Source organism: Pseudopipra pipra, chromosome 3, assembly GCF_036250125.1.
Source record: "Pseudopipra pipra isolate bDixPip1 chromosome 3, bDixPip1.hap1, whole genome shotgun sequence".
NCBI classification, from domain to species: domain Eukaryota; kingdom Metazoa; phylum Chordata; class Aves; order Passeriformes; family Pipridae; genus Pseudopipra; species Pseudopipra pipra.
In genome coordinates, this window is record NC_087551.1 from 101398401 (window position 1) to 101425647 (window position 27247).

At 48.4% G+C, this 27247-nt stretch overlaps 1 protein-coding gene across 1 annotated transcript; it reads left to right on the top strand.

Moving 5' to 3' along the window:
- Positions 1 to 13838: 13838 nt before the first annotated feature.
- On the top strand, positions 13839 to 27043 carry KLF11 (KLF transcription factor 11). The gene is made up of 4 exons (XM_064650510.1): positions 13839 to 14026; positions 16340 to 16594; positions 22572 to 23565; positions 25415 to 27043. Exons 1-4 carry the CDS (start codon positions 13985 to 13987, stop codon positions 25717 to 25719), a joined length of 1596 nt encoding a protein of 531 aa, XP_064506580.1. The 5' UTR covers positions 13839 to 13984; the 3' UTR covers positions 25720 to 27043.
- The last annotated feature ends 204 nt before the right edge of the window (positions 27044 to 27247 follow it).

Below are 27247 nucleotides of genomic sequence, written 5' to 3' on the forward strand. Positions count from 1 at the left end.
TGATGAGTCTTTTATATAACAAATGCATCTGCTCTTATCCCTTTGTTTTTCCTTTGACAGGGAATCTGTAAAACCCCAGTTATCATTTCCTTGGGTTTTTTCCAAAAAAAAAAATAATCCCAGTGCCAGCCTTGCTGCTGTTCCTGCATAAGAAATGGTCACTCCTACTCTCACTCCCTGCTTTATTTCAACACATTCATTTCAATTCATTTTGCATGTGAAGAATCTGTGCAGTCTTTTGTTTCCATAGGACCCTTTGGCAGGAGAGCAAAACATCCAGCTCAGGTGTGCAACTGGGTCGGTGATGCCTGGTGGCCTCTGCTGGAGGGGGCATTGCCACCTTCTGGGCCCTGTGCAGCAGTGGATGGGTTCTGCTATCTCTGTAGATGTGGAAGGCGAGCTGTGGGCTCGTAGTGGTGCTGGCAGCTGTCCCTGGCTGCCAGTCCATGGTGCTTCATGTAACTTCCAGCCCACAATCACTACAGAGAGTAGTGGATGTCCTTCCAGGAGGAGCTGGTTGTAATGGGCACTTGCTGGGCGGCACAGGGACCACTGGTGAAGCTGCAGGTACTGACTTTCCCAAGCTGAAAACAAAACTCGTGCTAATATCTCCAGGATAACCCTAATGCCATGGTGTCTTGAGGGGTGTGTACCTCCTCTTTTTCACTGTCAGAAAATGTCTCAACAAGCTTTGGCTGCAGCTGGCTCCCCAGCCCCTGCAGCGGGTGCTGTCCTGGGGCAGATTCTGTGCCGGCACCTTCCCAACTCTGGGTTTGCATCGACATGCCCAGGGCTGGGTGGGGAGCAGTGTGGGTGGCAGAAGATTTCTGGGGTAGGAAAAGGCAGGTAAAACTTTATTTATTTTCTCATTTATTTCTAGTTTCTCTACAGGCTGTGCTGTAGTTCTGTGTCCCAGATGTAGGAATATGCTGCAGCGTGTCACCTGGCGAGTCATGGCGTGCCTTGGGTGCTGCACAAGTGCTGGGGGATGCCCTGTGTCATCTCCACCTGACTCGGTGTCACTGAAAGACTGAGCGGGGTGTTGCCCTCATAAAGTTGGTGTGTGGCATGGTGGCCTCCTCACAGCAAACCTCAGCATGAGGCTGGATGGGCTGCAGGGCCGGCTGTGAAACGGCTGCACCTTCCTCTCCCCTGGGTGTGTGACATCATCATTTTCCTCAGCCTTTAGCCCTCCTTCCTCCTGAGACACTGTCAGCCCTTTTCTATTCAAGTGACTTTAAAGGATGTGAAGGTGAGCCCCCAGAGATGCAGCTTTGAACTCTCAAGGCAGGCAGACTTCCATGGAGATCTGTGCCTCTTCCCTGTGGCGTGACTCGGGACTAGTATTGCAAACATTTAGTTAGGCTTTTAAGATCTGACTTTTCTTATAAGAAAGCTGAATTCGCATTAGTCTCCAGCTTCATGATGGAGCTTTGTCTGTTAATTGCAAAACCTTTTTCTAAGAGCATGGAACTTAGATGCTCCTCTGTTTGGTTTGTTTGTACTTAAGAACATTTGACTTATGATTAAGTTATTAAATATTAGACAATATTTAGACAACACCTCAACTAGATGAATTGGTCCAATATATGAGTTCTTGTTTTGGTGTTTGTCCTTGGACTACCCTACCTTCTTCACTGGGTACCTTTGCATAGTTCACAATGCTGTAGAAGGGATATTTGGCCTTTTTTTTTTTTTCTCCTTGGCTTTTCAGTAGCTGCTGTGGCTGGGGTGATTGCAGGGTTTTTGTCACATCTCACAGTTTCTTGTTTGCTTAGGGCAGTGCTCCACCGCCCCACTGAGCTGTTTGCCTGCACACACAGGTTGTGGGATGGCCGGTGTGCCCGCTGCCTCAAGCGCTACTTATTTTGCCATGTCCAGCGTGGCCATCCCGCAGGCTGCAGGTGCACATGCAAATACCAGCTGGTGACCAGTGTCAACAGTGTTGAACTTGTGTGCCCCTGTTGCAGTGTTGGTCATCTCAAGGAGCATCCTGAGCCCGGCACTGGCCTGCAGATTGGTCACTGCCACCACAGTTTGGGAAGCACACACCAGGCAGAGGAAAGGTGCATGGCTGAGCCTGGCAGCAGCTCTAATGAGTGGAAACACAGTGGAGAAATGTGTTTGGGGATTTGATACCTGGAGGTGGGGACAGCCCTGATCTCAGGGATTGATGGCAGTGAGGAATGATGGAGCATGCTGGGTGGATGGCTGCTGCCACCAGACTGGAAAAGATGGTGTAAATTAGAATGAAATTTGGAGAGGGGGGAAGTGACATGGGGAAAGGCAGGTGATAAGAATCCTGTAGTTCCCAGCACCAGGGAAATCAAGTCCCATGGTTCCTCAGTGCCCCGTGGGTGAGGAGAGCAGGATGGATCCCCAGCTGGGCAGCACTGGCCCTGCCAGCTTGTTGAATCTGCACCCCCAGCCTCTGAGCTTGGTGGTTTGGGGCAAAGAGGGTGCAGTCCTGCTGCCACTGCCCAGGAGTTTGGATTCAGCCAACTTGCCTGCTCCAGGCATTGGCTGTGCCCAGTCCCCTGCCTGGAGAGACATGTTTGCTGGAGCAGCTGCTGTCCACAGGGACTGCTCTGGGGACAATGCTCAGCCCTGCTCAGAGGATGACAGGTGCCTGGAATCAGGACACAGGAGTGCAGGGATTAGCACTGGCTCTGCCAGGCAGCTGTGCCAGTGGCACAGGGGTTGTTGCCAGTGCTTGGTTGGATGATGCTTCTAATCTTGTTGTGAAAAGACTTTTTTTTTTTCTTAAATAACTGCATGACCTTTGTAAATTAAGAATAAGTAAAGGAAAAGTGATCACACAGTGGTCAGCTCTGCAGATTGACTCTCCACAGTCTCTGGTCCTTCTCGCTTGAAATGCTTTGAGCCTGTCAGCCAGCACTGGCCAAGGGTTTTTGGGAGGCAGCAGCGCTGGGTCCCCCATCTTGTGGGTGTCCTAAATGGCCCTAAACCAGCCCTTGCTCTCTGCATTTGCTTCTGCTCTGTGTGCTTAAAGAAGAGTCCAGGCTGCAGGGAAGAGGCTGGTTGAGACTTGCTGCCTACCAAGCCCCAGGTCAGGGTAATGCATGAGACAAAAGGAGACAGTTATAAAATCAGTGATAGCAAGCTAAAAAAAAATCCATTACTGCTTAAATCACCTCTTGCTGTGCTATGTGGCCATTGCCAAATGAGCTGGCACCTCCTGGCAGTCCTGTCCAGAGCTTTGCCTGTGAGTGAGCCTCCCACCTGGCCTGAGCAGGGGCTGAGCTGTTCCTGTGGGGATGCTGCCTGTGGGCTGCCCCAGCTCAGCACGGGTGATGGTTTTGATAGAGAAGGGCCCAAATCCAGCACATCTCTATAGAGACACAGCTCGTTCCTGCTCATCTGTACGTGCTGTGGGGGCAGGGACCACAACAGTGCCTCATACCCATGGCTAGCAGCACACCCAAGACCCCATGCTGACTTCCATTGCTTTTCATTGCTTCAAAATTTTAAACGTCCCTTCAGGAACTGCAGAGGAAATTTGAAAGATGTCTCAAAAGGAAGAAAAATTATGATAATTTTGATCCTAAATCACTTCCCTTTGGGTTTTTTTCCCCTTCAGGTCCATGTTTCAATTCTTAAGTGCTCGGGGTTAATGATGCTCTTCAACACCATTAAATTGTGCAATATTTAACTTCTTGGCAGAATTTCCCCCCGTTGCCCAGCTTTGAAAACCCTCTTTCTCCTCAAGGTTTTCTTCACGCTGCATTACATCTATCCATTACCCCACTGTTATTTTGCTCCAAAGGTACATCTTGAGGCTTTTATGAAGTATATTTGAGCTCCCTGGCGACAGCGCTCGGGCAGATATAATACAGAGTGACAGACCATTGTGAATGCCATAAAGTGCAGAGATAGCAGGTGGAAATCTGGCTGGGGGGACCTGCCTGGCTGCAGTGGTGCTGGGATGTCATCCCCTGCTGAAGGAAGGAGGACCTGACCTGAGCTGGGGCAAAAACTAAGCTGTCCACTGTGCAAGTCTGTGTTTGGCACTGAATAGAAGCCCAAACCTTCAGGTTAAGTATCCAGGCAGGGTATTCACAGCTCAGCTTACTTCAGTCAATCACTCAGGAGAAAAGGAGAGGTGATGCTTGTAGAGCAGAAGGAGCTGTGGCCAGGGCTCAACCATAAGGCTGGAAATTACTGGGTATGTGGGGAAGGTTTTGGGGTAAAAGCAGTGTTTCTCCCCAGTCCAGGGCCTTTCCCATCCAGCAGAACTGTGAAAGTTCAGCCTCAGACTGCTCTTCACAGGTCACTGCATTCTTGGAGTTGGAAGGGATGTCTGGAGGGCATCTAGTCCAACCTCTTTGCTCAAGCAGGGCCACCTGCAGTCAGCTGTCCAGATGGCTTTTGAATATCCCCAGGGACAGAGATTCCACAGCCTCCCTGGGCAACTTGTGCCAGTGCTGGGTCACCCTCACAGTGAAGAAGTATTTCCTGATGTTCAGAAACTCCTGTGTTTCAGTTTGTGCCTTTTGTCCTGTGAAGGTATGTGGTGGGTCTCCTGAAGGAAATGGTACCAGGAGATCAGAGATGAAGTGGTGATTTTGGGCTGCTTCAGATGAGCTGCAGCCATGAGGAAGAGAGGTGGAGCAGCCTAAAGTGGGGCGTGCAGCTGGGGGCATCCCTGGACTACATTCACCCCTTGGAAAAGCACAGCAAGGCGTGGCACCACTTCATTTCTCTGTTCTGTTGGCACCATGGAAGGATGCCCAAGGGGAAAGAAATTGAGAGTAAACAGCATTGCCTGTACTCACAATGGAAAAACAGCACAGCTACGACCCAGAAGAGCTGCAGCCCAGAACTGGAACCTGAGTTTATTTCACATTAGTCATCTTGTTGCACCTCTTAACATCCTGAAGAACTGCAGCAGTGGAGAGGAAGTGCACACCCAAGGCTGATGTAAGGATTTACCCATGCTGGAAAAAAATGAGGACTCCTTGTCCTTTTAATGTAAACAGTGTAAAACTAAGTAGGAAAGTGCCTTTGAAGGGAGGAATTAGGATCTCCACTGTGCAAGGGAACTAGCAGCAAGTAAGTCCAAGAAAGCACCAGTTATGATAAAAAGCATCAAGCCATGTTCAGCAGCCCAGCCTGGTGGGATAGCTTATCCAAACCACAAGCAGGGTCTGCTCTGCTTCTGAGCAAGTGGGTGGAGCCGACTGAGTCATGTATGACCAGAAGTACTGCTAAGGATGTATCACAACAGCAGGAATTGCAGTTTTCCATCTCCTTAGCTGGAGCAGGGATGGGATGTGGGCATTGATGGGGTGAGACACCCCTCCTTAGACAGTAGGACAAGGATTTAAAATGCCAATTGCTACTGACTTTCCTCCCTAAACCCCCAAAAGCTCAGAAGAACAGAGGTGGCTCTTTTGTTTATTTAGCTCTTAGTGGAAAATGTATTTGTCGGTAGTAAAATCTTATACTTGACCATATCCTTTTAATATATAGTTATAAAGGAGGGGCGCTCAGAGTATATAGTGGCACAGTTTGAGTGCAAGCACTGTGCAGGGGGGAAATTACCCTTGTAAGCAATCTCCTCAGCTTATGCCCTCCTTTGCTTCGGCTGTCCCTGGCTTTGGTGTCTGTCCTGCCAGGTGCAACTCTTCTCCAGCCCCCCAGCAGAAATGTGGCTTTGGAGAGGGACACAGAAACCCCATCACCGATGAGGGAGCATGGGCTGACTTAGCTGGAGACAACGTGCTTTTAAGAGCACTGCTGTTGTGCCCACTGAGCAGCATCTGGGGAGGCAAAGGAAGGTGTCAGGTGAGCGTGAACGGAGACCCTGCGATGAGGAGCAGAAATGAGAGTGGGCACAGCAGAGCCTAAGGAAACTGAAGGTGATGTCATAGCCACAGTGTTTGGTGAGGAGTTTATTTATAAACATGATGGGTTAGCAATCTCATGTCTGTCTGGATGTGTGTAGCTAGCTTTCACAGGGAGGATTTTGTACAGCAAAACTCACAGTGGCACTCACTCTGACATAATTTCAGGCATTTATGTTGTTATAGGAAGCAGCAAGCGAAGCTGAGCATGCAGAACAGGGGTACCTCAGCTTTTGTCTCTTGGTCATCTACTCCTGCAGACCCTGTGCATCTGTGAGCAGCAAGGTGGGGCAGGCCATGGTCCCACTGTGCTGTTGGCCCCACAGCCAGGTTCTTCACCCCTGGGCAGAACACATCTGGAGGAAAGCAGGGCTGAGCTTTAGTGTCCGTGAGAACATCCATGTGCAGCAATAGAGTCATGCTTGGTGCCAAGGTCAGTCCCTTGAAGGTGGCTGTCTCATTTGTCCCCTTCTCTTCCACACAAGCTCTGTGCTTACTTCTGTTCAAAGTTGCTCTGGCTAATCTCCTGCCCCTCCTCAGCCCCCTCATCTGTCTGATTTTCAGTGACAGTCATTAACTGCAAACCAAGATAGTTATATTTTTACAGAGATGTTCCTTATTCTGAATATTTTGCCAAGATAGGGCCAAGAAAGAAGAGAGAGAGGCTCATTGTACAGGGCTGGGGAAGGAAAGGGTAAGACACACAGCTCCAGGGAGGAGGAGGAGGGGAGGCTGCAAAATGGACAGTGTGGACCAGGGATATGTGAGTGGTTAATTCCCCAGGAAGTGCAGGGTCAAGAGTCACCCTGAAGGTGGGGTTCCAGGGAGTGGGTAGGGGAGCAAGGATACAGGTAAGGCAGTAGCCCAGAAGTTACATGGACTCTTATTTTTAGGTCTGCTTAGAGATGTGACCTCAAGTGGCAGCAACCTTTCATTGTACAACAAGGTCTAGGATGTCTTGGCCCCTCTCAGGCACATAAGAAGGGCCCATTCCCAGAAAGGGGTGTTGGGAGAAGCTTTTGAAGGTGCTCAGTAGTGTCTCACATTATCAAACATGACAAGGTACAGAGATCATACATCTGAACTATGCAGAGAGCCCCTCTGATATCAGCCAGGTAATCCAGAAGCAGTGTGTGAAGGACAGGAAAAAGTTACAGGATCTTAAACAAACCCCATCTGGTGTCAAAAAAGATGACCCTTAGTGAGCTGCCTGCAGTGGTTAAGACCACATTGACCAGCTCTTCTGATCACATATGGACCTTGGCCAAGAGCCTGCGAAGAGAAAACTGAACACATGTGAGAAGACCTCTGGGCACCTGCCATCAGCCAAAATCCCCACCACGCCCCACAGACCTCCCTTGGACTTGGCACCATTCTGTGCTCAGTGCTGCACAAGTATTCAGGTGCACATAGACAACATCCCAGAGGAGATGCCATTGTTGGTGCTGGAGGAGTTACTGCTAATGCTGTGTGTGGGCCACTGCTGTGCCATTGGAACTCTGTGGAACCAGTCACCCCCACCTGGGAACAATGTCCAATGGTCCAGAAGTTGGTCCCTGGTGGCACAGGATGTCTTCACAGTATCTCAGTGCTGCATGAAAACACCACAGAGTTGTTAACATGTGAAAGATGATTCAAGATGAAACACGTTTCCACATAGGCTTGGTACCTGCCCCAGCAAGTCCTGAGTTGACCAAAACAGGGGAACATCCATCAGCATTGCTAATGCTTTAATATACTGTGTGTCAGAAAATATGCGTGGGCTTAGCTAACAGTAATACTGAGGTCAAGGGAACAGTGAAAATGATGAAGACATCCACTTAAGCGGAACAATAAATAAATAGCATGTAATTTCAATTTTTGCTGGTATTTGAATCCATCTCCTGGTGCCACTAAAATAGGATCAGGGCACAAATAGCAGTAGAAAAACCAGATGGTGTACTAGAATGAGCAGATGGTGCACTAGCACGCCATACTTATTACTGTCACTTTATTATTTCTATTACAGTGGATCTGTGGACAGTCCACACCTGTAATCAATATTTGTGGATTGCATTTTTTTTTTAATTCAGTAAACACTATGTTTTACATACTCGTAGCAAACCTGTTTGAGTAGTAATTTCTCCCTGTAGTACTGCCAGGTCTCACAAAGTGTTTGATGCAGTCAATCTTTTTTCAGGTAGATATATATTTTGGGGAGTGAAGAAAAAAAATAAAATTGGCAGTGTGTGTTTATTCTATAAGCACTCTGGGTCCAAAATAGAGTGGGAAACAGTTTTTGTCTCTTCTCTTAAAGCCCTTCCTTTTGTTGTAACCTGGCTATGTTTCCTTATGCTGTGATGGCTGCTAACCCACTCCTTGGATGCTTATCCACACGCTAAAAGCTCAGTCTGCTTCTGAAAGTGAATATGAAAGATGCAGGTGAAGAAGAATTTGACTTTTGACTCAACCAATTGGGGATGGCACGTGAGGACTGTGGGTTTTGTCCTCCCTGTGGGCAAAGGCTGCTGTGTCACAGCCTGTCCCTGCTAGTAGACACGTAGGCAGTTTGCCGGGGAGGACTGGGGGGGGATTTGCTGTGCTATCCGATAGCCTGCAGTGATAAATGAGATCTCCCCATCGGCAGCTGGCCCACATGCAGCGTGACAGTGTGGGGGATGGCACGTCTGCAGCCCCCTTTCCCTGTGACACCCTGTCTAGCACCACACTCGCCTCTCTCGGCACATTGGGAGTGTGTCCCTCCAGCTCCGTGATGCTGCCGGGCACGGTCACAGGCAGGAGCAGCAAAGGCTGGATGGTCTGTATGGCTGTACCTGCTCGCTCCATAGGAAAGAGGTAATCCCTCAGAACATCCCTCACACACTCAATGTCAGCTGGGCCAAAGCCTGTGTAAAACCCCATGGATTTATCATCACTTTGCATTCAGGAATTATTCTATTAAGAAATATTCCTTGTTGGCCTGTCTGCTTTCTTTTATTCCCTTTTTTCTTCCCATCTCTATTCTTCATAGTTATCCCTTATACTCCTTTCCCCCCACTCTTCTTGAGAGATAGCCTCTGACTATAAATACCTTTCCACTGATGTCAGTGTATTCACCCTTTGGATGAATCCCTTTGGTCCTGCTCCTGCCCTTAACCAAGGGCTGCTGCAGCCATTTCCATCAGCTGGTGACAGACACCACCTGGCAGAACTCCTTAGTTTCCTCTGTGGTGGGGAGTTTCTCCTCTGTCTGCTGCTGTCGGCCAAGCAAGTGTATTTTGGGACAATCTGGGGCTATGGCAGCTCTGACTGCTCTGTCCTTCACAACAGAGGAGGGGGAGCGGACAGAGATGCATCCTCATGCACACATATCACAGTCTTTCATTTCTTCCCATGTATCTTCTCACATACTCTGCACAAGAGCTCTGATTGTAATTATCCATATTTATTTAATCCTGTCGTATTTGCTTGGCTCTGTGTGTTTGCTACACTAGCCCGCTGCTGTATTCAGCCAGACCAGATACCGCTGCCAAATTGCACTAACTGTAGAGCTGCACCCCAGACAACTGCTTTGGTCTATTTTTAACTGCTGGTAAATATTAGGGAAACTGTCTGAGCCCATAATATTCTCCCTCTAGTCTCTTTTGAATTGTTTATGGCATAATTAGCTGCAAAAAGGGAATGGGGGAGAGCTGCCTGCATGACCTTTTGTTGTTTTCAATCTACAGTACTAAATATTTTCCCTCCTACTCACATTCATTTGATTCTTTCTTGTCATCCCAGCTGAAAGGATAAGATAACCAGAGCAGGGCCTTCTCAACCCTCTACTGCAGCCTCTTATATCTGCTCCTTCCCAGGTTGGAACAAAGACATTGTCTATCTCCAACAAAGAAACCTTTTCTCTGAAGTGTTTGCCAGCAGTCTGAGTAAAACAGGCCTTTATAAAATCAAATGGTCCCCAGAGAGCCCAATCCAGAGGATACCAGAGCAGCAGCAGCACTGGAGGGGCAGGCTGGCGCAGGGTGGCTCTGGTAGGATGGGGAGCACACTGCCACAGCCAGCCAGGGCAGGGACACCAGCATCCTGCAGCCACCAACATGGGTAGGCTCCTCCAAGCTCTTTGGAAAAATACTGAGGATATCTGGGCCTTGTTCCAGATTACTAGCTTCAGGAGGGAAACCACAGCCAGTGTGGATAATCCCAATGAGCTCACTCGTGCACTGCTCAGGAAGCTGTGCTGCTGGCTGGAACCCATGGGGAAGTCGGTGGGTGTAAGTACAAGTCCAAAGAAGCAGGATAATGTTAACTGCTTTGTTATTCACCTTCGTGCAGCCTCAGGAAGGGAAAGAGAGGAGGAAGAAGTAAGAGTGGGGAGAGGAGGAGAAGTTCTAGGCTGCCAAGGCTGGAGGCTCAGTCTCCATGGGGTTCAGACTCGTGCTCTGCCACAGAGATCCGATGTGAGGATGGAGATGCTCGTTTCTCATCTAACACTGCCTCAGCTGGCAGCGGCAGAACAAGGCAGACAAGGTGGTTTTGGTAAGAGCTCCGAGGATTTATTTTAAAACTTTAGTTGCCATTTTTAGCTCAGGAAGGGGAACATAATCAAATATATTTTCCCTATGGCACAAGTTGGAGTACAGATGTGTAACATGACTTCTTTTAACTGGTCTTGCATCCATGAATTTCAGTGCCTGGTAAAGTTATGGAGAAGATTATTCTGGGAAGTACTGAAAAACACCTGAAAGACAATGCAGTCATTGGTCACAGCCAGCATGACTTCATGAGAGGAAAGTCCTGCTTATCAAACCTGATTTCCTTTTATGACAAGGTTACCCACCTAACTGATCAAGGGAAGCCAGCTGATGTAATCTTTTTGGATTTCAGTAAAGCTTTTGATACTGTCTCTCACAGGATCTTTCTGGACAAAATGTCCAGCACACAGCTGGATAAACACATCATGGGCTGGGTGAGCAGTTGGCTCACGGGTTGAGCACAGAGGGTAACAGTGAGTGGGGTAACATCAGACCGGTGACCTGTCACTAGTGGGGTTCCACAGGGATCCATCTTGGGCCCTGTGCTCTTCAACATCTTCATAAATGACTTGGACGCAGGACTGGAAGGGATACTAAGCCAGTTGGCAGATGACACAAAACTGGGAGGAGCTGTTCGGGCCCTCGAAGCAGGGAGGCCCTGCAGAGAGACCTCGACAAATTAAGAGGACTGGGCCATATAAAGTTCAACATGGGAAAGTGCCAGATTCTGCACCTGGGATGGGACAACCTGGGATGTACGGACAGACTGGGGAATGAGATGCTGGAAAGCAGTGCCATGGAAAGGGACCTGGGAGTCTTGGTTGATGGCAAGTTGAATATGAGTCAGCAGTGCCCCGGCAGCCAGGAGGGACAACCGTGTCCTGGGGGGCATCAGGCAAAGCATCACCAGGGGTGGAGCGAGGTGATTGTCCTGCTCTGCTCTCCACTGGTGTGGCCTCACCTGGAATATTGTGTGCAGGTTTGGGCACTGCAATAAAAGAAAAGTATAAAGTTATTGGAGAGCATCCAAAGGAGGGCAACAAGGATCATGAAGGGCCTTGAGGGGAAGCCACATGAGGAGCAGCTGAGGGAACTTGGTCTGTTCAGCCTGGAGAAGAAGAGACTGAGGGAAGACCTCATTGCAGTTACAACTTCCTCGTGAGGGGAAGAGGAGGGGCAGGCAGTGATCCCTTCTCTGTGGTGACCAGTGACAGGACCCAAGGGAATGGCCTGAAGTTGTGTCAGGGGAGGTTTAGGTTGGATATTAGAAAAAGCTTCTTCATCCAGAGAGTGGTTGGGTGCTGGAACAGGCTCCCCTGGGAAGTGGTCACAGCACCAAGCCTGGCAGAGTTCAAGAAGCATTTGGACAATACTCTCAGGCACATGGTGTGACTCTTGCGGATGGTCCTGTGCAGGGCCAGGAGGTGGACTGGATGATCCTTGTGGGTCCCTTCTAACTCAGCATATTCTGTGATTCTGTGAGGACCCCTGGGTGACTTGGAACATGTAGGCAGTCTGTGGTACGTGACACAGGAAAACATCCTGCTGGGAGCTGGGAGGAGACGTGAGCCACTCTTCTTTCCTGCTTCTTCCCTGGTAAGGTTGCTGTGCTGCCTTCAGATGCTCTTACTCAATCAAAAGTCCATGCTGTCAGTGACTAAGGCTGTATGTGTAAGTGCAGAAGTAAGTTTCTGAGCAGAAACTGCATATGTTACAACAAGCAGCAAAGAGACAAACACAAGTCACTTCTCAACTACAGTGGAACTGGAGAACATGCAAAATAGAACAGCATGGTATATTCCTAGTTTTACAATTCCCTAAAGGTTTTCCTTGAAATGGGTCTATGCAATTGGCTTTGGTTTTACAAGGATTTAGTGTAAAAATAATGATTTTTAGGAGAGGCACAAACCCTGTGTCCTCACCGTGCTTTTTAGTCACCAACAGCATTTTCCCAAAATTTGTTTCAGTCCATGTCACACAACTGATTCCCTTTTCTGACCACAACTCTTTAATGTTGGTCTCAATTTGCAGTTTGAATTATCGGTGTTTTCCTTACCATCACACAGCAGAGACTGGGGCTCCAGCATGGCAGGTACCACACAAACACAGTGAGAAAGCTGCTGGTAACCTATACACAGCACGAGGTGCTGGCCAGGGAGATCCTTTTAATTTGATGTTTGATGGGCTGGGAAGTGCTAGTGCTGGGAAAGCTAAAGTACATGAAATGTGAAGTAACAGATATCAGGAATGAGCACAGGACAATGAAGCTTTAGAAACTATGTGGACATCAGGGAAGGACGGTGATACAGAAGAGCTGTAATGGAAAATATAAACTCTGGTGGCCAAGTGAAACCGAGAGCAAAAGGAGCGGGGAGATTCAAGGTGATCCCTCCCATGTCCTCCACATGGACACTGAGGATGTCACATCTTGAGAAATCGGGGAAGGAACAAGTAGAGATAATCCAGCAGGATGCTTTTTACTGTGCACATTCTGTGTCAGGGAGGCGCTCGGGGGAGAGCTGGGCTGGGAAAGCGCTGGCATGGCCAGCAGCCAACAGAGGCCCGCAGGACCGATGTCTGTCCCATCCCAGGGGACCGAAGTCTGCCCCATCCAGAGTTGCCCTGGCTGTGGCCGCAGGCAAGGGGTCAGTGTCGCCACTACCAACACTCGGTGCCGCCCAGTACAACCACAAACCCTGCTGGAAACCACAGGGCCGATACACTCCAGCTGCCATTGGAAAATGGACACAAGGGGCTGGGGAAGATGAAAAACCGAAGAACACCCATTGTTCCATAGAATGCATGTTGTGACCTCTTAAAAGACGCTTGCTGAGTTGAATCCAATAATCCACAATAACGACCCTTCCTGGTTTTGGGGTGGGGGCTTAGGGTTATTTTTAAGGCCGGACAGTCAGGCCGGCAGAAGAGCGCCTTCCCCGCCGCACGTGGCTGGCGGGATCTCGACGGGAGAGCTTCAGGCGAGTGTCGGGAAGCTTCAGAAACAGGGACGGTTCCCCAGACCGGGAGAGCTGCAGGCCGGTGCCGGGAAGCTGCGGGAACAAGGACGTTCCCCGCGCACGCGGGCGGGGGTTGGCGGGAGCGCGCGTGCCGCTCCGCACGCACCGCGGTGGGACGGAGAACACACGTCGGCCCCGCCCCCCCGCGCGCGCGGGGCATTCCCGGCCGCCGCCCCGCCCTCGACCTTTCCCCCAGTTTCCAGCGCGCGCTCCCCCGCCCCGGCCCCGCCCCCTCCCCGCCCGCCCGCCGGCCGAGCCCACGCGCCGCCCTCCCCGCGGGCACGCCGCGATCACGCCGCCCGCCGCCGCTCATTGGCCGGGCGCGGGCCGCGGCGGGCGCTGATTGGCTGCCACCCCCCCCCGGCGCTGCCTGGCGCTGGAGCGCTCGGAGCGCTCCCCTGACGCGGCCGCGCCGCTCCCGCCGGGCGGGGCTCGAGGGGGCGGGGCCGCCGGGGCCGCTCCCGCTGTTCCCGCCGCCGTGCGCGCGCCGATCCCGCTGTGCCCGCCGATCCCGCTGTGCCCGCCGCTGCTGCTCCCGCTGCCGCTCCCCGGGAGCACCGCCGCCAGCACCACCCACCGCAGCCGCGCCATGCACGGCTCGCCCTGCTCGGACATGGGAGATGCGCCCGCGGTGAGCACCAGGCAGGCGGAGGGAGGGAAGGAGGGAAGGAGGGGGCGACGGGGGCAGCCGACGCCGGGCCGGGCCGGGCACGTGCTCGGCGGCGGGCAGTGCGTGGGGACCGCCGGCGGGGACCGCTGCTCACCCCGCAGGGAGCGGGTCAGTGGGGCCGCGGGGACGGGGCGGCCATGCCCGGGCAGAGCTCCCGGAGGTGGGGGCTGCCCCAGTCACCTGCGGGGAAAAGGGGGGCGGCCCTCATGCAGCAGCCGTGCGGGGCGGTGGCAGGGTAGGAGCTGCCCTCCGTCTCCTCCTCCTTCCCTTCCCGCCATCCGCCCTTCGGCGGCGCCGCCCGGCCAGGGGCACTCGCCGTGGGGTGGGGAGGGGCGGGGGCGGTGCGGCCCCTCCGGGCGGGAGGAGGTGCAGCCTGGAGGGGGTACCCGCGGGGCCAGCGCGGCACTACCCGCCCGCTCCATCCTGCCCGCAGCCCGCGCTGCCCGCATCTCCTGCCCGCTCCCCATCCTCCCTGCCCGCTCCCCATCCTCTCTGCCCTCATCTCAGGCCCTCTTCCCATCCTGGCTGCCTGCACCTGCCCGCACCTCCCTGCCCGCTCCCCATCCTCCATGCCCGCACTTCCCTGCCCGCTCCCCATTCTGCGCAGCCCGCGCACGTAGTTCCCGGCGGGGTGATGTGAGGACAGGCAGCCGGCGCGGTTGGCCATTTCCCTGGCAGCAGCCAGGGAGCCCGGGCTGCAGTGCTCGCCTGCAGAAGGGGCTTTTTTAGTGGGGTTTGTGGGTTTTTTTGGAGGGAGGTATATATTTTTTTCGTGTTTCTCTGGGGAATACTGCTCTCCTGAAACGTAGGGTTGGAAAAAATAAACCCTGCTGGCTTGTTTGCTTACACACTTTGAGGAACATTTGCAGTCTCTGTGTCTGCTCAGTACAGAGCCTCACCTGGTGTGGCCCTACCCATCTTGCCCTCATTCCCACTCGTTTTTTTTCAGGGGAAATTCTTAAAAGTTGATCTCTGAGCAGTTAATTGCTTTAGAGTACTTTTACCCCTTCCTGGCCCCCAGTCTTGACATCTCCATGCCTGGTAGCTCATGTTTTAGGTGAAAATCCTTTATGAGTGCAGTACTGGCATTTTGGACCCCTTATGTTTAGCATGTTTGCCTGCACATCCCTATAGTGGAGACAGAGTCATCTTTGAGACACTGTTGAGTAAGTATCATTCCACAATACTTAACTCAGTAACAAAACTCATTGGCTAAGGTGTGTGAGTTCCGTGACCCAAGGAGTAGAGCTCCTTCTAGGGATCAAGGCCATGCCAGCAGTGTCATAGTGCTTTCTAAATTAGAATGCTTTTGCTGCAGTATTTATATACTCTTTATAATAACAGCAGGCTCAAGAGTTGTGATCCATGCTTCTGAATCCCAGCCTTTGAGTTAGCTGGTGTGTATAAAGACTGGAAGAGTTGGGAGGCCTAGTTGAGAATGAGCTGGCACATGAGCAATGAACTGTCAGTGCAGCATAGCTTTTGGAGCCACTGCCAAGCACTGTGAGAGCTTTGTGAATTTTGGACATCCTTCCGCAGAGAAGTGAGGTGTTTTGCATGCGTGCATACGTGTGCACAGAAGACTTTTCTGTGATGCTTGCAACTGGAAACAAATCAATATGATTATGTTTGTCTTCATAGTGCCTTTTGGATACTTAGCACCCACGTATTATCAGATCTTTCTAAGCTACAATGCAAACAGTTCTTATTGCACTTTGAAGACTATTTTCCTTCCATCCTTTTTCCCATCCTGGCTTCCCTGTCAGTAAGAATAAGACAAAAATGCTTTTGCAAGGTGTGGTACTCCAAGTCAATGGTCATACCTTAAAGCATCCCACTGTCAGCTGAAATTTATCTTCTGGATGTTACCAGAATGAGATTAGTGCTGAATAGCAGTTGTCTTTTGGGTCTAGGGAACAGCCTTGTCTAAACAAGGTTGGAAGTCAGGATTTTCCTCTTTTTTGCTTCTATGCAGGCATGGGATGTATTTATTCAGAGTAGTGTAATCCAGGAAAGTAGCTTTGGAAATGTAAGCCACACACACGTATCTGTTCCTTTCCTGCAAATCACACTTCATTCTTTTTCTGATTTTAATTTTTTTTTTTTTAAGAAGGGGGTGTAGCGGGGAGAGTGAGAGTGGAGCCAGTTGGTAAAAGTCTTGCCACTGGCATGGGATCTGTTTCAGATGACCTTCATCATGAGCAGACAGTGTGTGGGTGGTGTCGGCTTTGTATTCTGACTTGTCCTGATGGCCAGTAATCCGATTACATTCAGGTTGACATTGTGGACATCTATGAGTCTATCCGTGAAAGGCAGCGTCATGACAGTGAAAGGTCTACCTGCAGCACCTTGGAGCAGAACGACATTGAAGCCGTTGAAGCACTTGTTTGTATGAGCTCCTGGGGTCAAAGATCGCAGAAAGGTGACATATTAAAGATAAGGCCACTCACGCCCTTCTCGGATTCTGGGGATTTCACAATGCACGCCGAGGCTACGTCTGAGTTACCAAAGGACTACCTATCGACACTGGTAAGGAAAACATGAATACAAAATAAATATGCCCAACACCTGGATGTTACATCTCTGCAGTCCCGTAGCTTCTTGAAAAGATAAACTTGCTCAGGTGTCCCTGTGTCACAGCTACAGCACAGCCTGTGCTCCATGTGTGTGCACAGAGTAGTGAGGTGAGCATGTTTAGCTTGGGTTTTTCTACCATCTCTGGTTTGGCAAATGTAAGGAGTTGATCCCTTTTTAAATCTAGATGTGAAAGCCCTTGTTGACTGGTTATTTGACTTGACAGAGATGTCAGGATGGCTGCTGTAGGTTTCTTGGAGCATTTTGACTAAGAATGGCAGAGTGAGCCTCGGTGATTTGGCATCAATGTATCTGCAAATGCTGTATGAAAAAAGACTCTTGATGACATTTGGCTTCACTCTGGTCATTATAAGAGAAAGTACACATTACCATTATGAAATAGACAATTTAATTAGTTTCTGTGCTATGTGTTTGTACATGTAGTCTGTTATTTCTCCAGACATTGGTCTACTCCAGCTGACTAATGTCAGTTGAATCCAAATTTTTTTTCTTTTGTTGTAATTTATGTTGCAACAAAAGTAGGTATTAAAAAAGGGCTTGGTGGCATTTGGATTGTAGATGGATAAGGCCCATTTCAACCAGGAGGCTTCTAGTATGCAGTTACGTCAAGAAAAGAGGGAATAATGGAGGAAAGAGGCTGAGATAGTATGGCAGCTCTCATCATGATGGGCTGCTCTCATCTCCTGCCACTCACTGTTAGCACTGTTTCTTGAGCAGCACAGGACATAGTTTTCAGTGGTAAAGGAGGAAGGAGAGGCGGTGCAGGAAGAGATCATAGAGAGAAATGGATGAATAAGAAGGGAGAGAGCAGTTCCATTTGTTTATATTTTGGAAGTAGCCACAAGTTGACAAGGTAATAATTGAGAAAAGATCTAGGGCTTTCTGGGAGCTTGAAATGGAAAGGTACAGTATTGCTACCTATTGGTGGTCTGTTTTCTGTGAACAGCAGAGTACTCATAGCCTCTCATAGCTGTGCTCATTGCTGAGGAGAATGAATCCTTTTTGTAGTGCAGACTTGCAGTGTTTTATGCAGATTTACAGGTGCCTCATTGCCTCCCTTTTATTAATATGCTTTTAAGCAAGATCAGAATGACCATGAGATGAGGCAATGTATGTGTCCTGGTTTTGGCTGGGATAGACTTAACTGTCTTCCTAGTAGGTGGCACAGTGCTGTGTTTGAGAATTAGGATGAGAATAATGTTGATAACACACTGATGTTCTAGTTGTTGCTGAGCAGTGCTTACCCCAACTCAAGGACTTTCCAGTTTCCCGTGTGCTGCCAGTGCACAAAGAAGCTGTGAGGGAGCATGGCCAGGACACTACTGACCAAACTGTCCAAGGGGATATTCCATACCGTAGAGCATCAAAACTGGGGGGACCAGTACTGCTTGGGGACACGCTGGGTATTGATCAGTGGGTGGTGAGCAGTAGTACTGTGTATCACTTGTTTCTCTTGCGTTTTATTCCTCTTTCTCTTTTATTATCTTCCATTTTGTTACAATTATTATTATTGTTGTTATATTTTGCTTTATTTTGGTTACGAACTTGCTCTTATCTCAACCCGTGAGTTTTATCTTTTGATTCTCCTCTGTAACAGATCTGACCAGAGTGTGTTGAAACAAATTTGTTATCAGCATTCATTTTATTAATTTAATAGTTGTTGATCACAGTGTTGAATTATTTGCTCTCAAAGTCGTTGTGTTATGTAACACCTTGCTTGCTGTGTATGTTCCCCATTGTGGTGTTTATCATCTCTGAGGGTTGGGCTAAGGTTATCATTTTATTGTACTTTGTAACACTGGATTATGATAGCATAGAATTGCTGGTCTTGAAATTAATCTGGTTTTCATACTCAGCATTGTCGTCACCTCTGTACTTGGGGAACCATCTATTAGAAACTTCTAATAATTACACGTTTTACCTTTTCTCCTCGGAGAGCCAATCTGTGGAGAAGACATCTTCCCACATCTTCCCCTTCTCCAGGCTAATTAATTGTGTTTAGGAATTTTGAAAATTCTGAATATTCTTGGGATATTGAAACCAGCATGGTCTGTGAATTACCAGGATCTGTGAATGTGGTTCAGGTCTAGTTTAGGGTTAAGCAGCTATTTGTGGCTACTCAGACCCTGGTGACAGGCACTGTGACTACTCAGACCCTGGTGATGGATGATGCAGCTGAACCAGAGGATGAGCCTGTGCTGCTATCAGTTGTCCCCGTACACCAGAAGAAATGGACATGAAAGTCAGTTCATTTAGTAAAGAGCCATCACAAGAACTGGAGGAAGAGGCAGAACAAGAGGTAACTACTCAATCCCTATCCTTGACGGAGCTGTGGGTTATGTGAAAAGGTTTCAGCCTTCATCCAGCTGTGCACATTGTCACCTGCCTGCTCCAATGGGGGTAGTAGCTTTAAATTAGAAGGTACAGAAGCCTTCAGGAAAGATATGTCACCCAGCCAGGTGGGCCACCATGGAGAGAGATATCTACTACCTCAGGGAATTAGCCATACTGGAGGTGATTTATTATGACACAAACAAGGCACAGTCACCCATAGAAGCAGATAAAGTCCTGCACACACAACCCATGTGGCAGAGATTTGAATCATTTGTCCCAGACTGCACTGGGACAGGGTGAAGCTCTGGAACACCTGCAATACAGTGATGATATTGTGTGTGGCAATACAGCAGCAGAAGTGTTTGAGAAAGGGAAGAAAATAGTCCAGATCCTTCTGAAAACTGGTTTTGCTAAAAGCAAAGTACCAAAGGTACCTGCACAGGGGATCTAATTTTTAAGAATAAAATAGCAAGATGGATGTCATCAAATCCCAATGGATTTGATCAGCAAAATAACAGCTATGTTTCCACCAATGAGTAAGAAAGAAACACAAGCTTTCTTAGGTGTTGTGGATTTTTGGAAAATGCACATTCCAAATTACAGTCTGATTGTCAGCCCACTCTGTCAAGTGACCTGGAAGAAGAATGATTTCAGATGGGGCCCTGAACAACAACAAGCCTTTGAACAAATTAAATGGGAGGTAATTCATGCAGAAAATTAACTCTGTCCCAGCCCTTGGGCCAGTCCAGGCAAGACAAGGTATTAAAAATGTGCTCTGCACCACAGCAGGGAAGAATGGCCCTACCTGAAACCTCTAGCAGAAAGCACATGGGGAGACTTGAGTCAACCTCTAGGATTTTGGACTTGGGGATACAGGGGATCTGAAGCTCACTGTACTACAACTTAAAAAGATATACTGGCAGCTCATAAGGGGATTCGAGCCACTTTGGAAGGGATTGGTACTGAAGCACAGCTCCTCCTGGCAGCCCATCTGCCAGTGCTGGGCTGGATATTCAAAGGGTTGGTCTCTTACACATCATGCAGCTGATGCTATTTGGAGTAAGTGGGTCTTGCTGATCACACAACGAACTCAAAGAGGAAGCCGTAGTCATCCAGGAATATTGGAAGTGACCATGGACTGGTCAGAGGGAAGAGATTCCAGGATGTCACCTAAGGAGGAGGTGATATGTGCTGAAAAGGCCCTACTGGATAATAAATCAGAAAAAAAATGAGAAACAGTGTGCCTTGTTTGGTGATGGCTCCTGCTGTATTGTAGGAAAACATTGCAGATGGAAAGCAGCTGTATGGAGCTGCTCAAGGAGAAGGTAAATTGAGTCAGTCTGCAGAGGTGAAAACTGGCTTTAGGCATTCCTGAACGAGAAAAATGGCCAATACTTTATCTCTGTACTGACTCATGGATGGTAGCAATGCCCTGTGGTGGCGGTTGCAGTGATGGAAGCAGAGCAATTGACAGTGCAGAGGTAAACCCAATCTGGGCTGTCACATTTTGGCAAGATATTGCTGCCCAGGTGGAGAACCTGTTTGTGAAGGTACATCATGTAGATGCTCATGTACCCAAGAGCTGGGCCACTGAAAAACATCAAAACAGCCAACAGGTGGATCAGGCTGCTAAGATTGAAGTGCTCAGGTGGATCTGGATTGGCAACATGAGAGTAAATTTTTTATTGTGTGGTGAGCCCATGGCACCTCAGGCCAGCAAGGAAGAGAAGCAACATTTAGATGGGCTCATGATTGAGGGGTAAACTTGACCATCGTCACTATTGTGTGGGTTATCCATGAAGTGTGGAACATGCGCTGCAGTTATGCAAGCCAAGTGGGTAAAGCCTCCTTGGTGTGGAGGCTGAAATAAAAATACGGGTAGACCTGGCAGTTTGAGTGTATCACACTCCCCGGAACCCACCAAGGCAAGTGCCATGTGCTTACAATGGTGGAAGCAACCACTGGATGGCAGGAAACATATCCCATGCCCCATGCCACCACCCAAAACGCTGTCCTGGGGTTTAGAATGCAAGCCTTATGGCGACAGGGCACCCCAGAAGGAATCAAGCTGGACAACAGGAATCATTTCCAAAACAATTTCATAGACAGATGGGCCAAAGAGCACAGCATTGAGTGAGTATATGACATCCCTATCTGAAAATCAATACAATGGACTATTAAAGCCAACACTGAGAGCAATGGGTGCAACCTTCAAACAATTGAATACGCATTTAGCAAAGGCCACTTGCTCAGTCAATGCTAGAGGATCTGCCAGTTGGGCCAGCTATGCCCAATCAAAACTTTAACATAGTGTAAAAGGGGATAAAGTCCCTGTAGCGCACATAAAAAAATTTTAGGGAAACAATCTGAGTTATTCCTACCTCAGGCAAAGGCAAACCCATCCATGGGCTTGCTTTTGCTCAAGGACCTGTGTACACTTGGTGGGTAATGCAGGAGGATGGGGAAGTCCAGTGTGTGCTTCAAGGGGATCTGAGAATAGCCAGTGATTTGGATTGTATGATGTTAATTGCCATATAGCACTGTATGTCATCACTGCTATGGTGGCTACACCCAACATCAAGGGTATTAGGGTAAGAATCATCCAGAATAATGAAGAATGAGCTTTGATGAAACTGAACAAGTGGAATGCAGGTGGAATCAGAACTGACTTCAGCAGGCAGCAATCCAACACCATGTACTATCTCTCCTGCCCTGAAGGACTACTGTGAGATGGAGCCCAAAGTCGTGGATAAATGAATTCAACAGATGTTTTAGAGCAATGGCCTGCCCATAGACAGGGAATGATATCTGTGTGTATGTATCAAAAGGCAGGAAAAGTGATGGTGGTTAATTGGGATGTATTGAGAAGTGTAGACATGACATAAATGGCATAGAATATGGGGTGGATATTGTCCTGTTTTCGGCTGGGATAGAGTTAATTATCTTCCTAGTAGGTGGTACAGTGCTGTGTTTGGGGTTTAGGATGAGAATAATGTTGATAACACACTGATGTTTTAGTTGTTGCTGAGCAGTGCTTACCCTAAGTCAAGGACTTCTCAGTGTCTCATGCTCTGTCAGTGAGGAGGTGCACAAGAAGCCATGAGGGAGCACGGCCAGGGCACTACTGACCAAACTGGCCAAAGGGATCCTCCATGCCATAGAGCATCATGTTCAGTGTATGAACTGGGGGGGAGTTGGCCAGGAGGGACCAATCACCACTCAGGGCCAGACCTTGCGGGTGGTGAGCAATTGTACTGTGCATCACTTGTTTCTCCCTTTTCATTACAATTATTTTTATTTCTATATTTCCTTTTATTTGAATTATTAACTTGTTCTTAACTCATAGGTTTTACCTTTTCCCAGTTCTCCTCCTCATCCCACTGGGCATGGGGATGAGTGAGCGAGCAGGTGCAGGGTACTTGGTTGCAGTCTGAGCAGTACACTTTAATCAGTTTGTCTTAAGAGGCAAGTTCTGAGATTCTGGGGAAGGGGCATAATTTTATTTTTCACAGTAAAGATAGTGCAAAGCTGTGCTATGGAATTACACTGATGTACAATGGTGTTTTGTTTTTTGCAGTGCATGACCCCTCCACACAGCCCTGACTTTGTTGAGATATCAGCGGCTACACTCCTCTCCTCACAAGTCACTTACTCCAAACCAAGGACTGTCATGGCAAATACAACTGCCTGTTCAGTCACATCAGTGACTGGTGCCTCTCCCATAACCAAGCCATCTGTTCTCAACGTGGAGCGACAGTGCAGTCAGAAGCCAGGGATCTCTGAATCTTCTGCCCCTCAGCCTTGTAGGGCCATGGCAACAAGTGTCATACGTCACACAGGTGATAGTTCTGCTTACCATCACATTCCTGCTGTGCAAGAGAAAACAAAGGGAACTTCAGGCTACGGCACTTCCAGAGACTGGTGTGTAGTGGATGAACGAAGACATTCCAGACTGCCACAGGACACGTGTGCTGCAGATAATTTAATCAACAAAACCTCTCCAGTACGTCAGCCTTATGCACATGACTCCAGTGATATTGTGACCAGTAAAGAGCAACTACCAGTCCAGCCTGTTTCACCACAGACCCACTTACCAAAGAACTGTGAGAATGACTTGCAAAAAAGAGCTACCCCAGTGACACCTGCCCCTGTTTCAAGCCCCCAAGTTCTCTGTCAAATGATCCCTCTAAATGGACAAAGCAGTATGATCAATGCCTATGTCAAGCCTTCAACTCCAGCACTCTCAACTCCCATGAAACCTATTTTACCACAGACAGCACCGCTCTCCCAGCCTGTGCTCATGGGACCTTCTGTGCCTCAGGGGACTGTCATGTTGGTTCTTCCCCAGCCTACTGTCACGCAGACAGCACAGTGCCCACAGACCGTAATGACTGTTGGGAACACCAAGTTACTGCCCCTTGCCCCTGCTCCTGTGTTCATTGCTTCTGGTCAAACCTGCGCCCCCCAGATGGACTTTTCTAGACGGAGGAATTATGTTTGCGACTTCCCCGGCTGCAAGAAAACCTATTTCAAAAGTTCCCACCTCAAAGCCCACCTTCGCACCCACACTGGTGTGTACTAGGGAGCTCTGGCCGAATGCATGGTTTTTGTGGGGACCAGGGTGGGAAAGGGAAGAGGCAGGTGATTGGGAAGCTTGTGCTCATCTTGGGGAAGGAAGGAATGTTCATTCTCTGTGGGCAAGCAAAACAAGACAGACTTTGTTCTGAGACCTCAGCTGACCCCGTAGTGTTAGTTGAATTTTGCAGGCTTTAGCTGGAGTGAAGCTTTGCCGTCTGTGTGTGTATGTTTAGATCTGAGTGGAATCCTGCCATCTGGACTAGATTGAAATTAATTGTGCAAGTCCCTTGTTTTGGGGGCTGGAGAGGTCTGGTGAGAGCAAAGCATAGCACAGGTAGTTGGTCTTAATTACTACATGGGTAAAAGGAAAGAGAAACTTAGAAAGTGCTTTTTTTACCCAGGGTTTTGTTTAGGCTAAATGGGAGATATTTTGGGCTGCTGTGTTGGACAGTAGAGACGCTATAGGGATATAATGCTTTATTAAGTTACAGAATGGGAATTTTAAAGGTAAATGAAAATTAATGTAATTAACATGAGCTGATTTGCTCCATAAAATCTGGTCAGTGTAGAGACAGTATACATGTGCTTTCCTTACTCTTTTTCTGGCTCCAGGATCCTGTTAAATTAAAATTAACATTGAGTTCTCAGGGATTATTTTTGATGTTGAAGGATGGGCATAGTGGGAGACTGGTACAGAATAGCTCTATCTATTTTTGGTTTATCTTGACTTTTTTCCTCACCTGCCCTTATCCCACAGACACTGGTTTATTGGATGTTACCTTCCGTGACAGGATTTCCATTAGTTTGCCAGCTTGTCTTTACAGTTCCTTTGGGGAAAGAGCTTAACCTCTACATGAAGCTGATAATCCTTTTAAACCATAGCTCAGAGGTAGAATGATGCTTCTGCTTCTGGCTTTGAGAGGCTGCTGAATTAACCTGGCACTACAGGATAAATGTAGACTAGCAGCAAGTGTCTCGCTCTGAGCTTGTGCCACTGCTGATCCATAGGGAAGTTTTGTGTGTCCCTGTATCGTGATTAGGACTAGGACATCAATGGGAGGTGAAACACATGGACCCCTCACTAGCCATTTCACATTACAAGAAGAGGAGGAAGAGTAGTTCAGCTTTCTTTTCCCACCTTTTCCCTGCACACTGACTAGCTAGATGATACCACATACACCAAACACAGAACTTTACTCTCAATATCTGTCATAAGAAGAACACTCTTGTGGGGCTTTCTGCAGGCCGCTTCTGGTCTGCTCCAAAATGTCCCCATAAATTTGGGCCACATGGTGGATGCTTATCTGGAGCTCTCTGAGAGTTGCAGGCGGTAGATCACGTTGTTCAGGATAGGTCTCATGTTAAGCAGTGGCCCAGGATGAGCAGCAGCTGACATGGGCAGCCTTGCTTGACTGCTGCTATTTCTGGGCATGCAAAAGGAACTCCCCTGGCCATCTGCAGGATCTCCAGCTGCGAGGGGATGGCAGCACAAGGCCATGGGACCTCCAAGGTGGCATGACAGGCCATGCCTCAGGAGTGCTCGCTGTGGGGGGTTGATGTTTGTGTGTAGGACTGGGTCACTGGAGCAGCAGGACCCTGAGGCTCCATTCCAGGCTTCCTGTTAGCCCCCTAGTACTTGGTGATGATATGGTGCAGCTGTAGAACTGTGGACGCATAGGGATGGAGGCAGAGGGTTGCTTCTAGTTCCGACAGTGGATAAGGTAGCGCAGATGAGCAGTTCTTTGGAACTCATTGTTTGCAAGGCAGGTTTTAAGTTAGTTCTTTAATAAAACCGCAACACAGCTTCTCAAAAGTAACTCATGCTTCCTTTTTGTCTTGCAGGAGAAAAACCTTTCAGCTGCAATTGGGAAGGCTGTGACAAGAAGTTTGCCCGCTCAGATGAACTGTCACGCCACCGCAGGACTCACACGGGAGAGAAGAAGTTTGCGTGTCCTGTGTGCGAGCGTCGCTTCATGCGCAGCGATCACCTGACAAAGCACACCCGCTGCCACATGACCACGAAGAAGACCCCCAGCTGGCAGACAGAGGTTGGCAAACTCAGCAGAATTGCCACAGCAGAGAAACCGAAAAGCAGCAGTGCTCTGAGTATGCTCATCCCCATGCCATCACCCGTCTGTCAGGGCTAGAGTGAGGAAACACCTTCCCTGCAAACTCTGAAGATCAGGAAGAGCTCCGATGGCTACAACAGAACTGGCAATGGCTTTTGTTTTCCCTGTGTTTGTGCATACTTTAGGTTCCTGCAGTTTAGGTCCTCAGTTGATAATGCTGTATGAGAAATCTGTCCTATATTTCCTTGTCCCTTCCCTGTTTGTTTTTTTTCAACACTTGGGCAATTGCAATCACCAGCACTTCAGGAAAGCAGAACTCTTTAGAAATTATTTTGGCTATAGTGTAATGCTTGCTGTTAATATTTTGATGGACAGTAAAACAGGGTGGTTTTTAATTTTTATACTACTATTTTCTATACCAAATATATTTTATATTTGTTCTTTTTGGTCTTGTTATGCAGGCAAATTACTTGACCTGCATTAGTAGGGGTGTGCTGGATGAGACCCAGAGTTTTGGAAACTCCTTTTCAGTAAACCTAAACAATTGCATTCAGAGCATTTTATAAACATGTAAAATTTGATAACTCATATTGGTTGGTGTTTGCACACTTGCAAATCCTGATCCTGCAGTGGGCTAGTGCTTTTACACCCTCCTTATGCAGGTGACATTGGAGATCAAAGTGAGTCAGTCATTTTTTAACACAAACCAAACCAGAATGACTTTCCTTTGGAACACAAGTGTTGAAATCCTCAACATTTTCTGAATTCATACCCTTTGCAAGTGGAAGCCGTTGTGGCTTTTGGTAGAAGTTTGACATACCGGGCATTCTTGAGTCCACAGTTCATTGGAGCAAAGTTTGGAGGAGCCAGACTACTCTGATGGAGGTAGAAGCACAAACACCATTTAGAGACTTTGACACTAAAAATTATGCTTTATTTTTGGTCCTACTAAACCAGCATATCAAAATCAAGTGAAAAATGCAAAAATGGCAAGATAGCCCATGAAGAATTACCTGGGTCTCTATTTTGTTTTGTTTTGTTTTTTTTAGAGAACAGGAGAAATAGAAAATTAAGGGATTTTATGTATTGTGGATGCTTGTGCACCTTATAGGAAATTGTTCAAGGCTTTCATTTACCTGTATCAATGCACCAGAGGAAGTGCTAATTGTGTCTTGAGTTAAGAAATAGCCACCCTGTCAACCTGATGATGCTCTTCATGTGGCCTTATACTTCTCCACAGTACTTTGTATAAAATCACCCTTTTCTATTAAACGATACACTCTTCCTGTTGAATGGATTTTCTTTTACACAAAGTGTAATCATGGTTAAGAAGTGGAACCACTGGATGCAGGAGTGCTGTGTTGTAATGGCATGGTATGAATAATAAAATGCCTGTAGCACAGTCGGACTGCTCAGTTTCTGTGGTGCGGAAGGATGTGTAAACGTACTGTAGCAGAGCTGACAGCAGAGCAAAGCACCAGGTGTTTTGCTGGGAGACAGCTCACCTGCTGAACGAAATGTTTCTGTAGAGTTTATTCCTTGTGGATCTTCTCCCTTCAGCCACTCCTATGCTGAAGCTTAGTTGAGCACTGAGAAGGATTGTTTT

Excerpts from the sequence above, each read along its gene's own strand:
- KLF11 (XM_064650510.1), top strand. The coding sequence starts at position 13,985 with ATGCACGGCTCGCCCTGCTCGGACATGGGAGATGCGCCCGCG. Across the intron at positions 16,595-22,571 it reads AGGACTACCTATCGACACTG|TGCATGACCCCTCCACACAG; the intron begins GTAAGGAAAACA and ends TGTTTTTTGCAG. Across the intron at positions 23,566-25,414 it reads CCACCTTCGCACCCACACTG|GAGAAAAACCTTTCAGCTGC; the intron begins GTGTGTACTAGG and ends TTTGTCTTGCAG.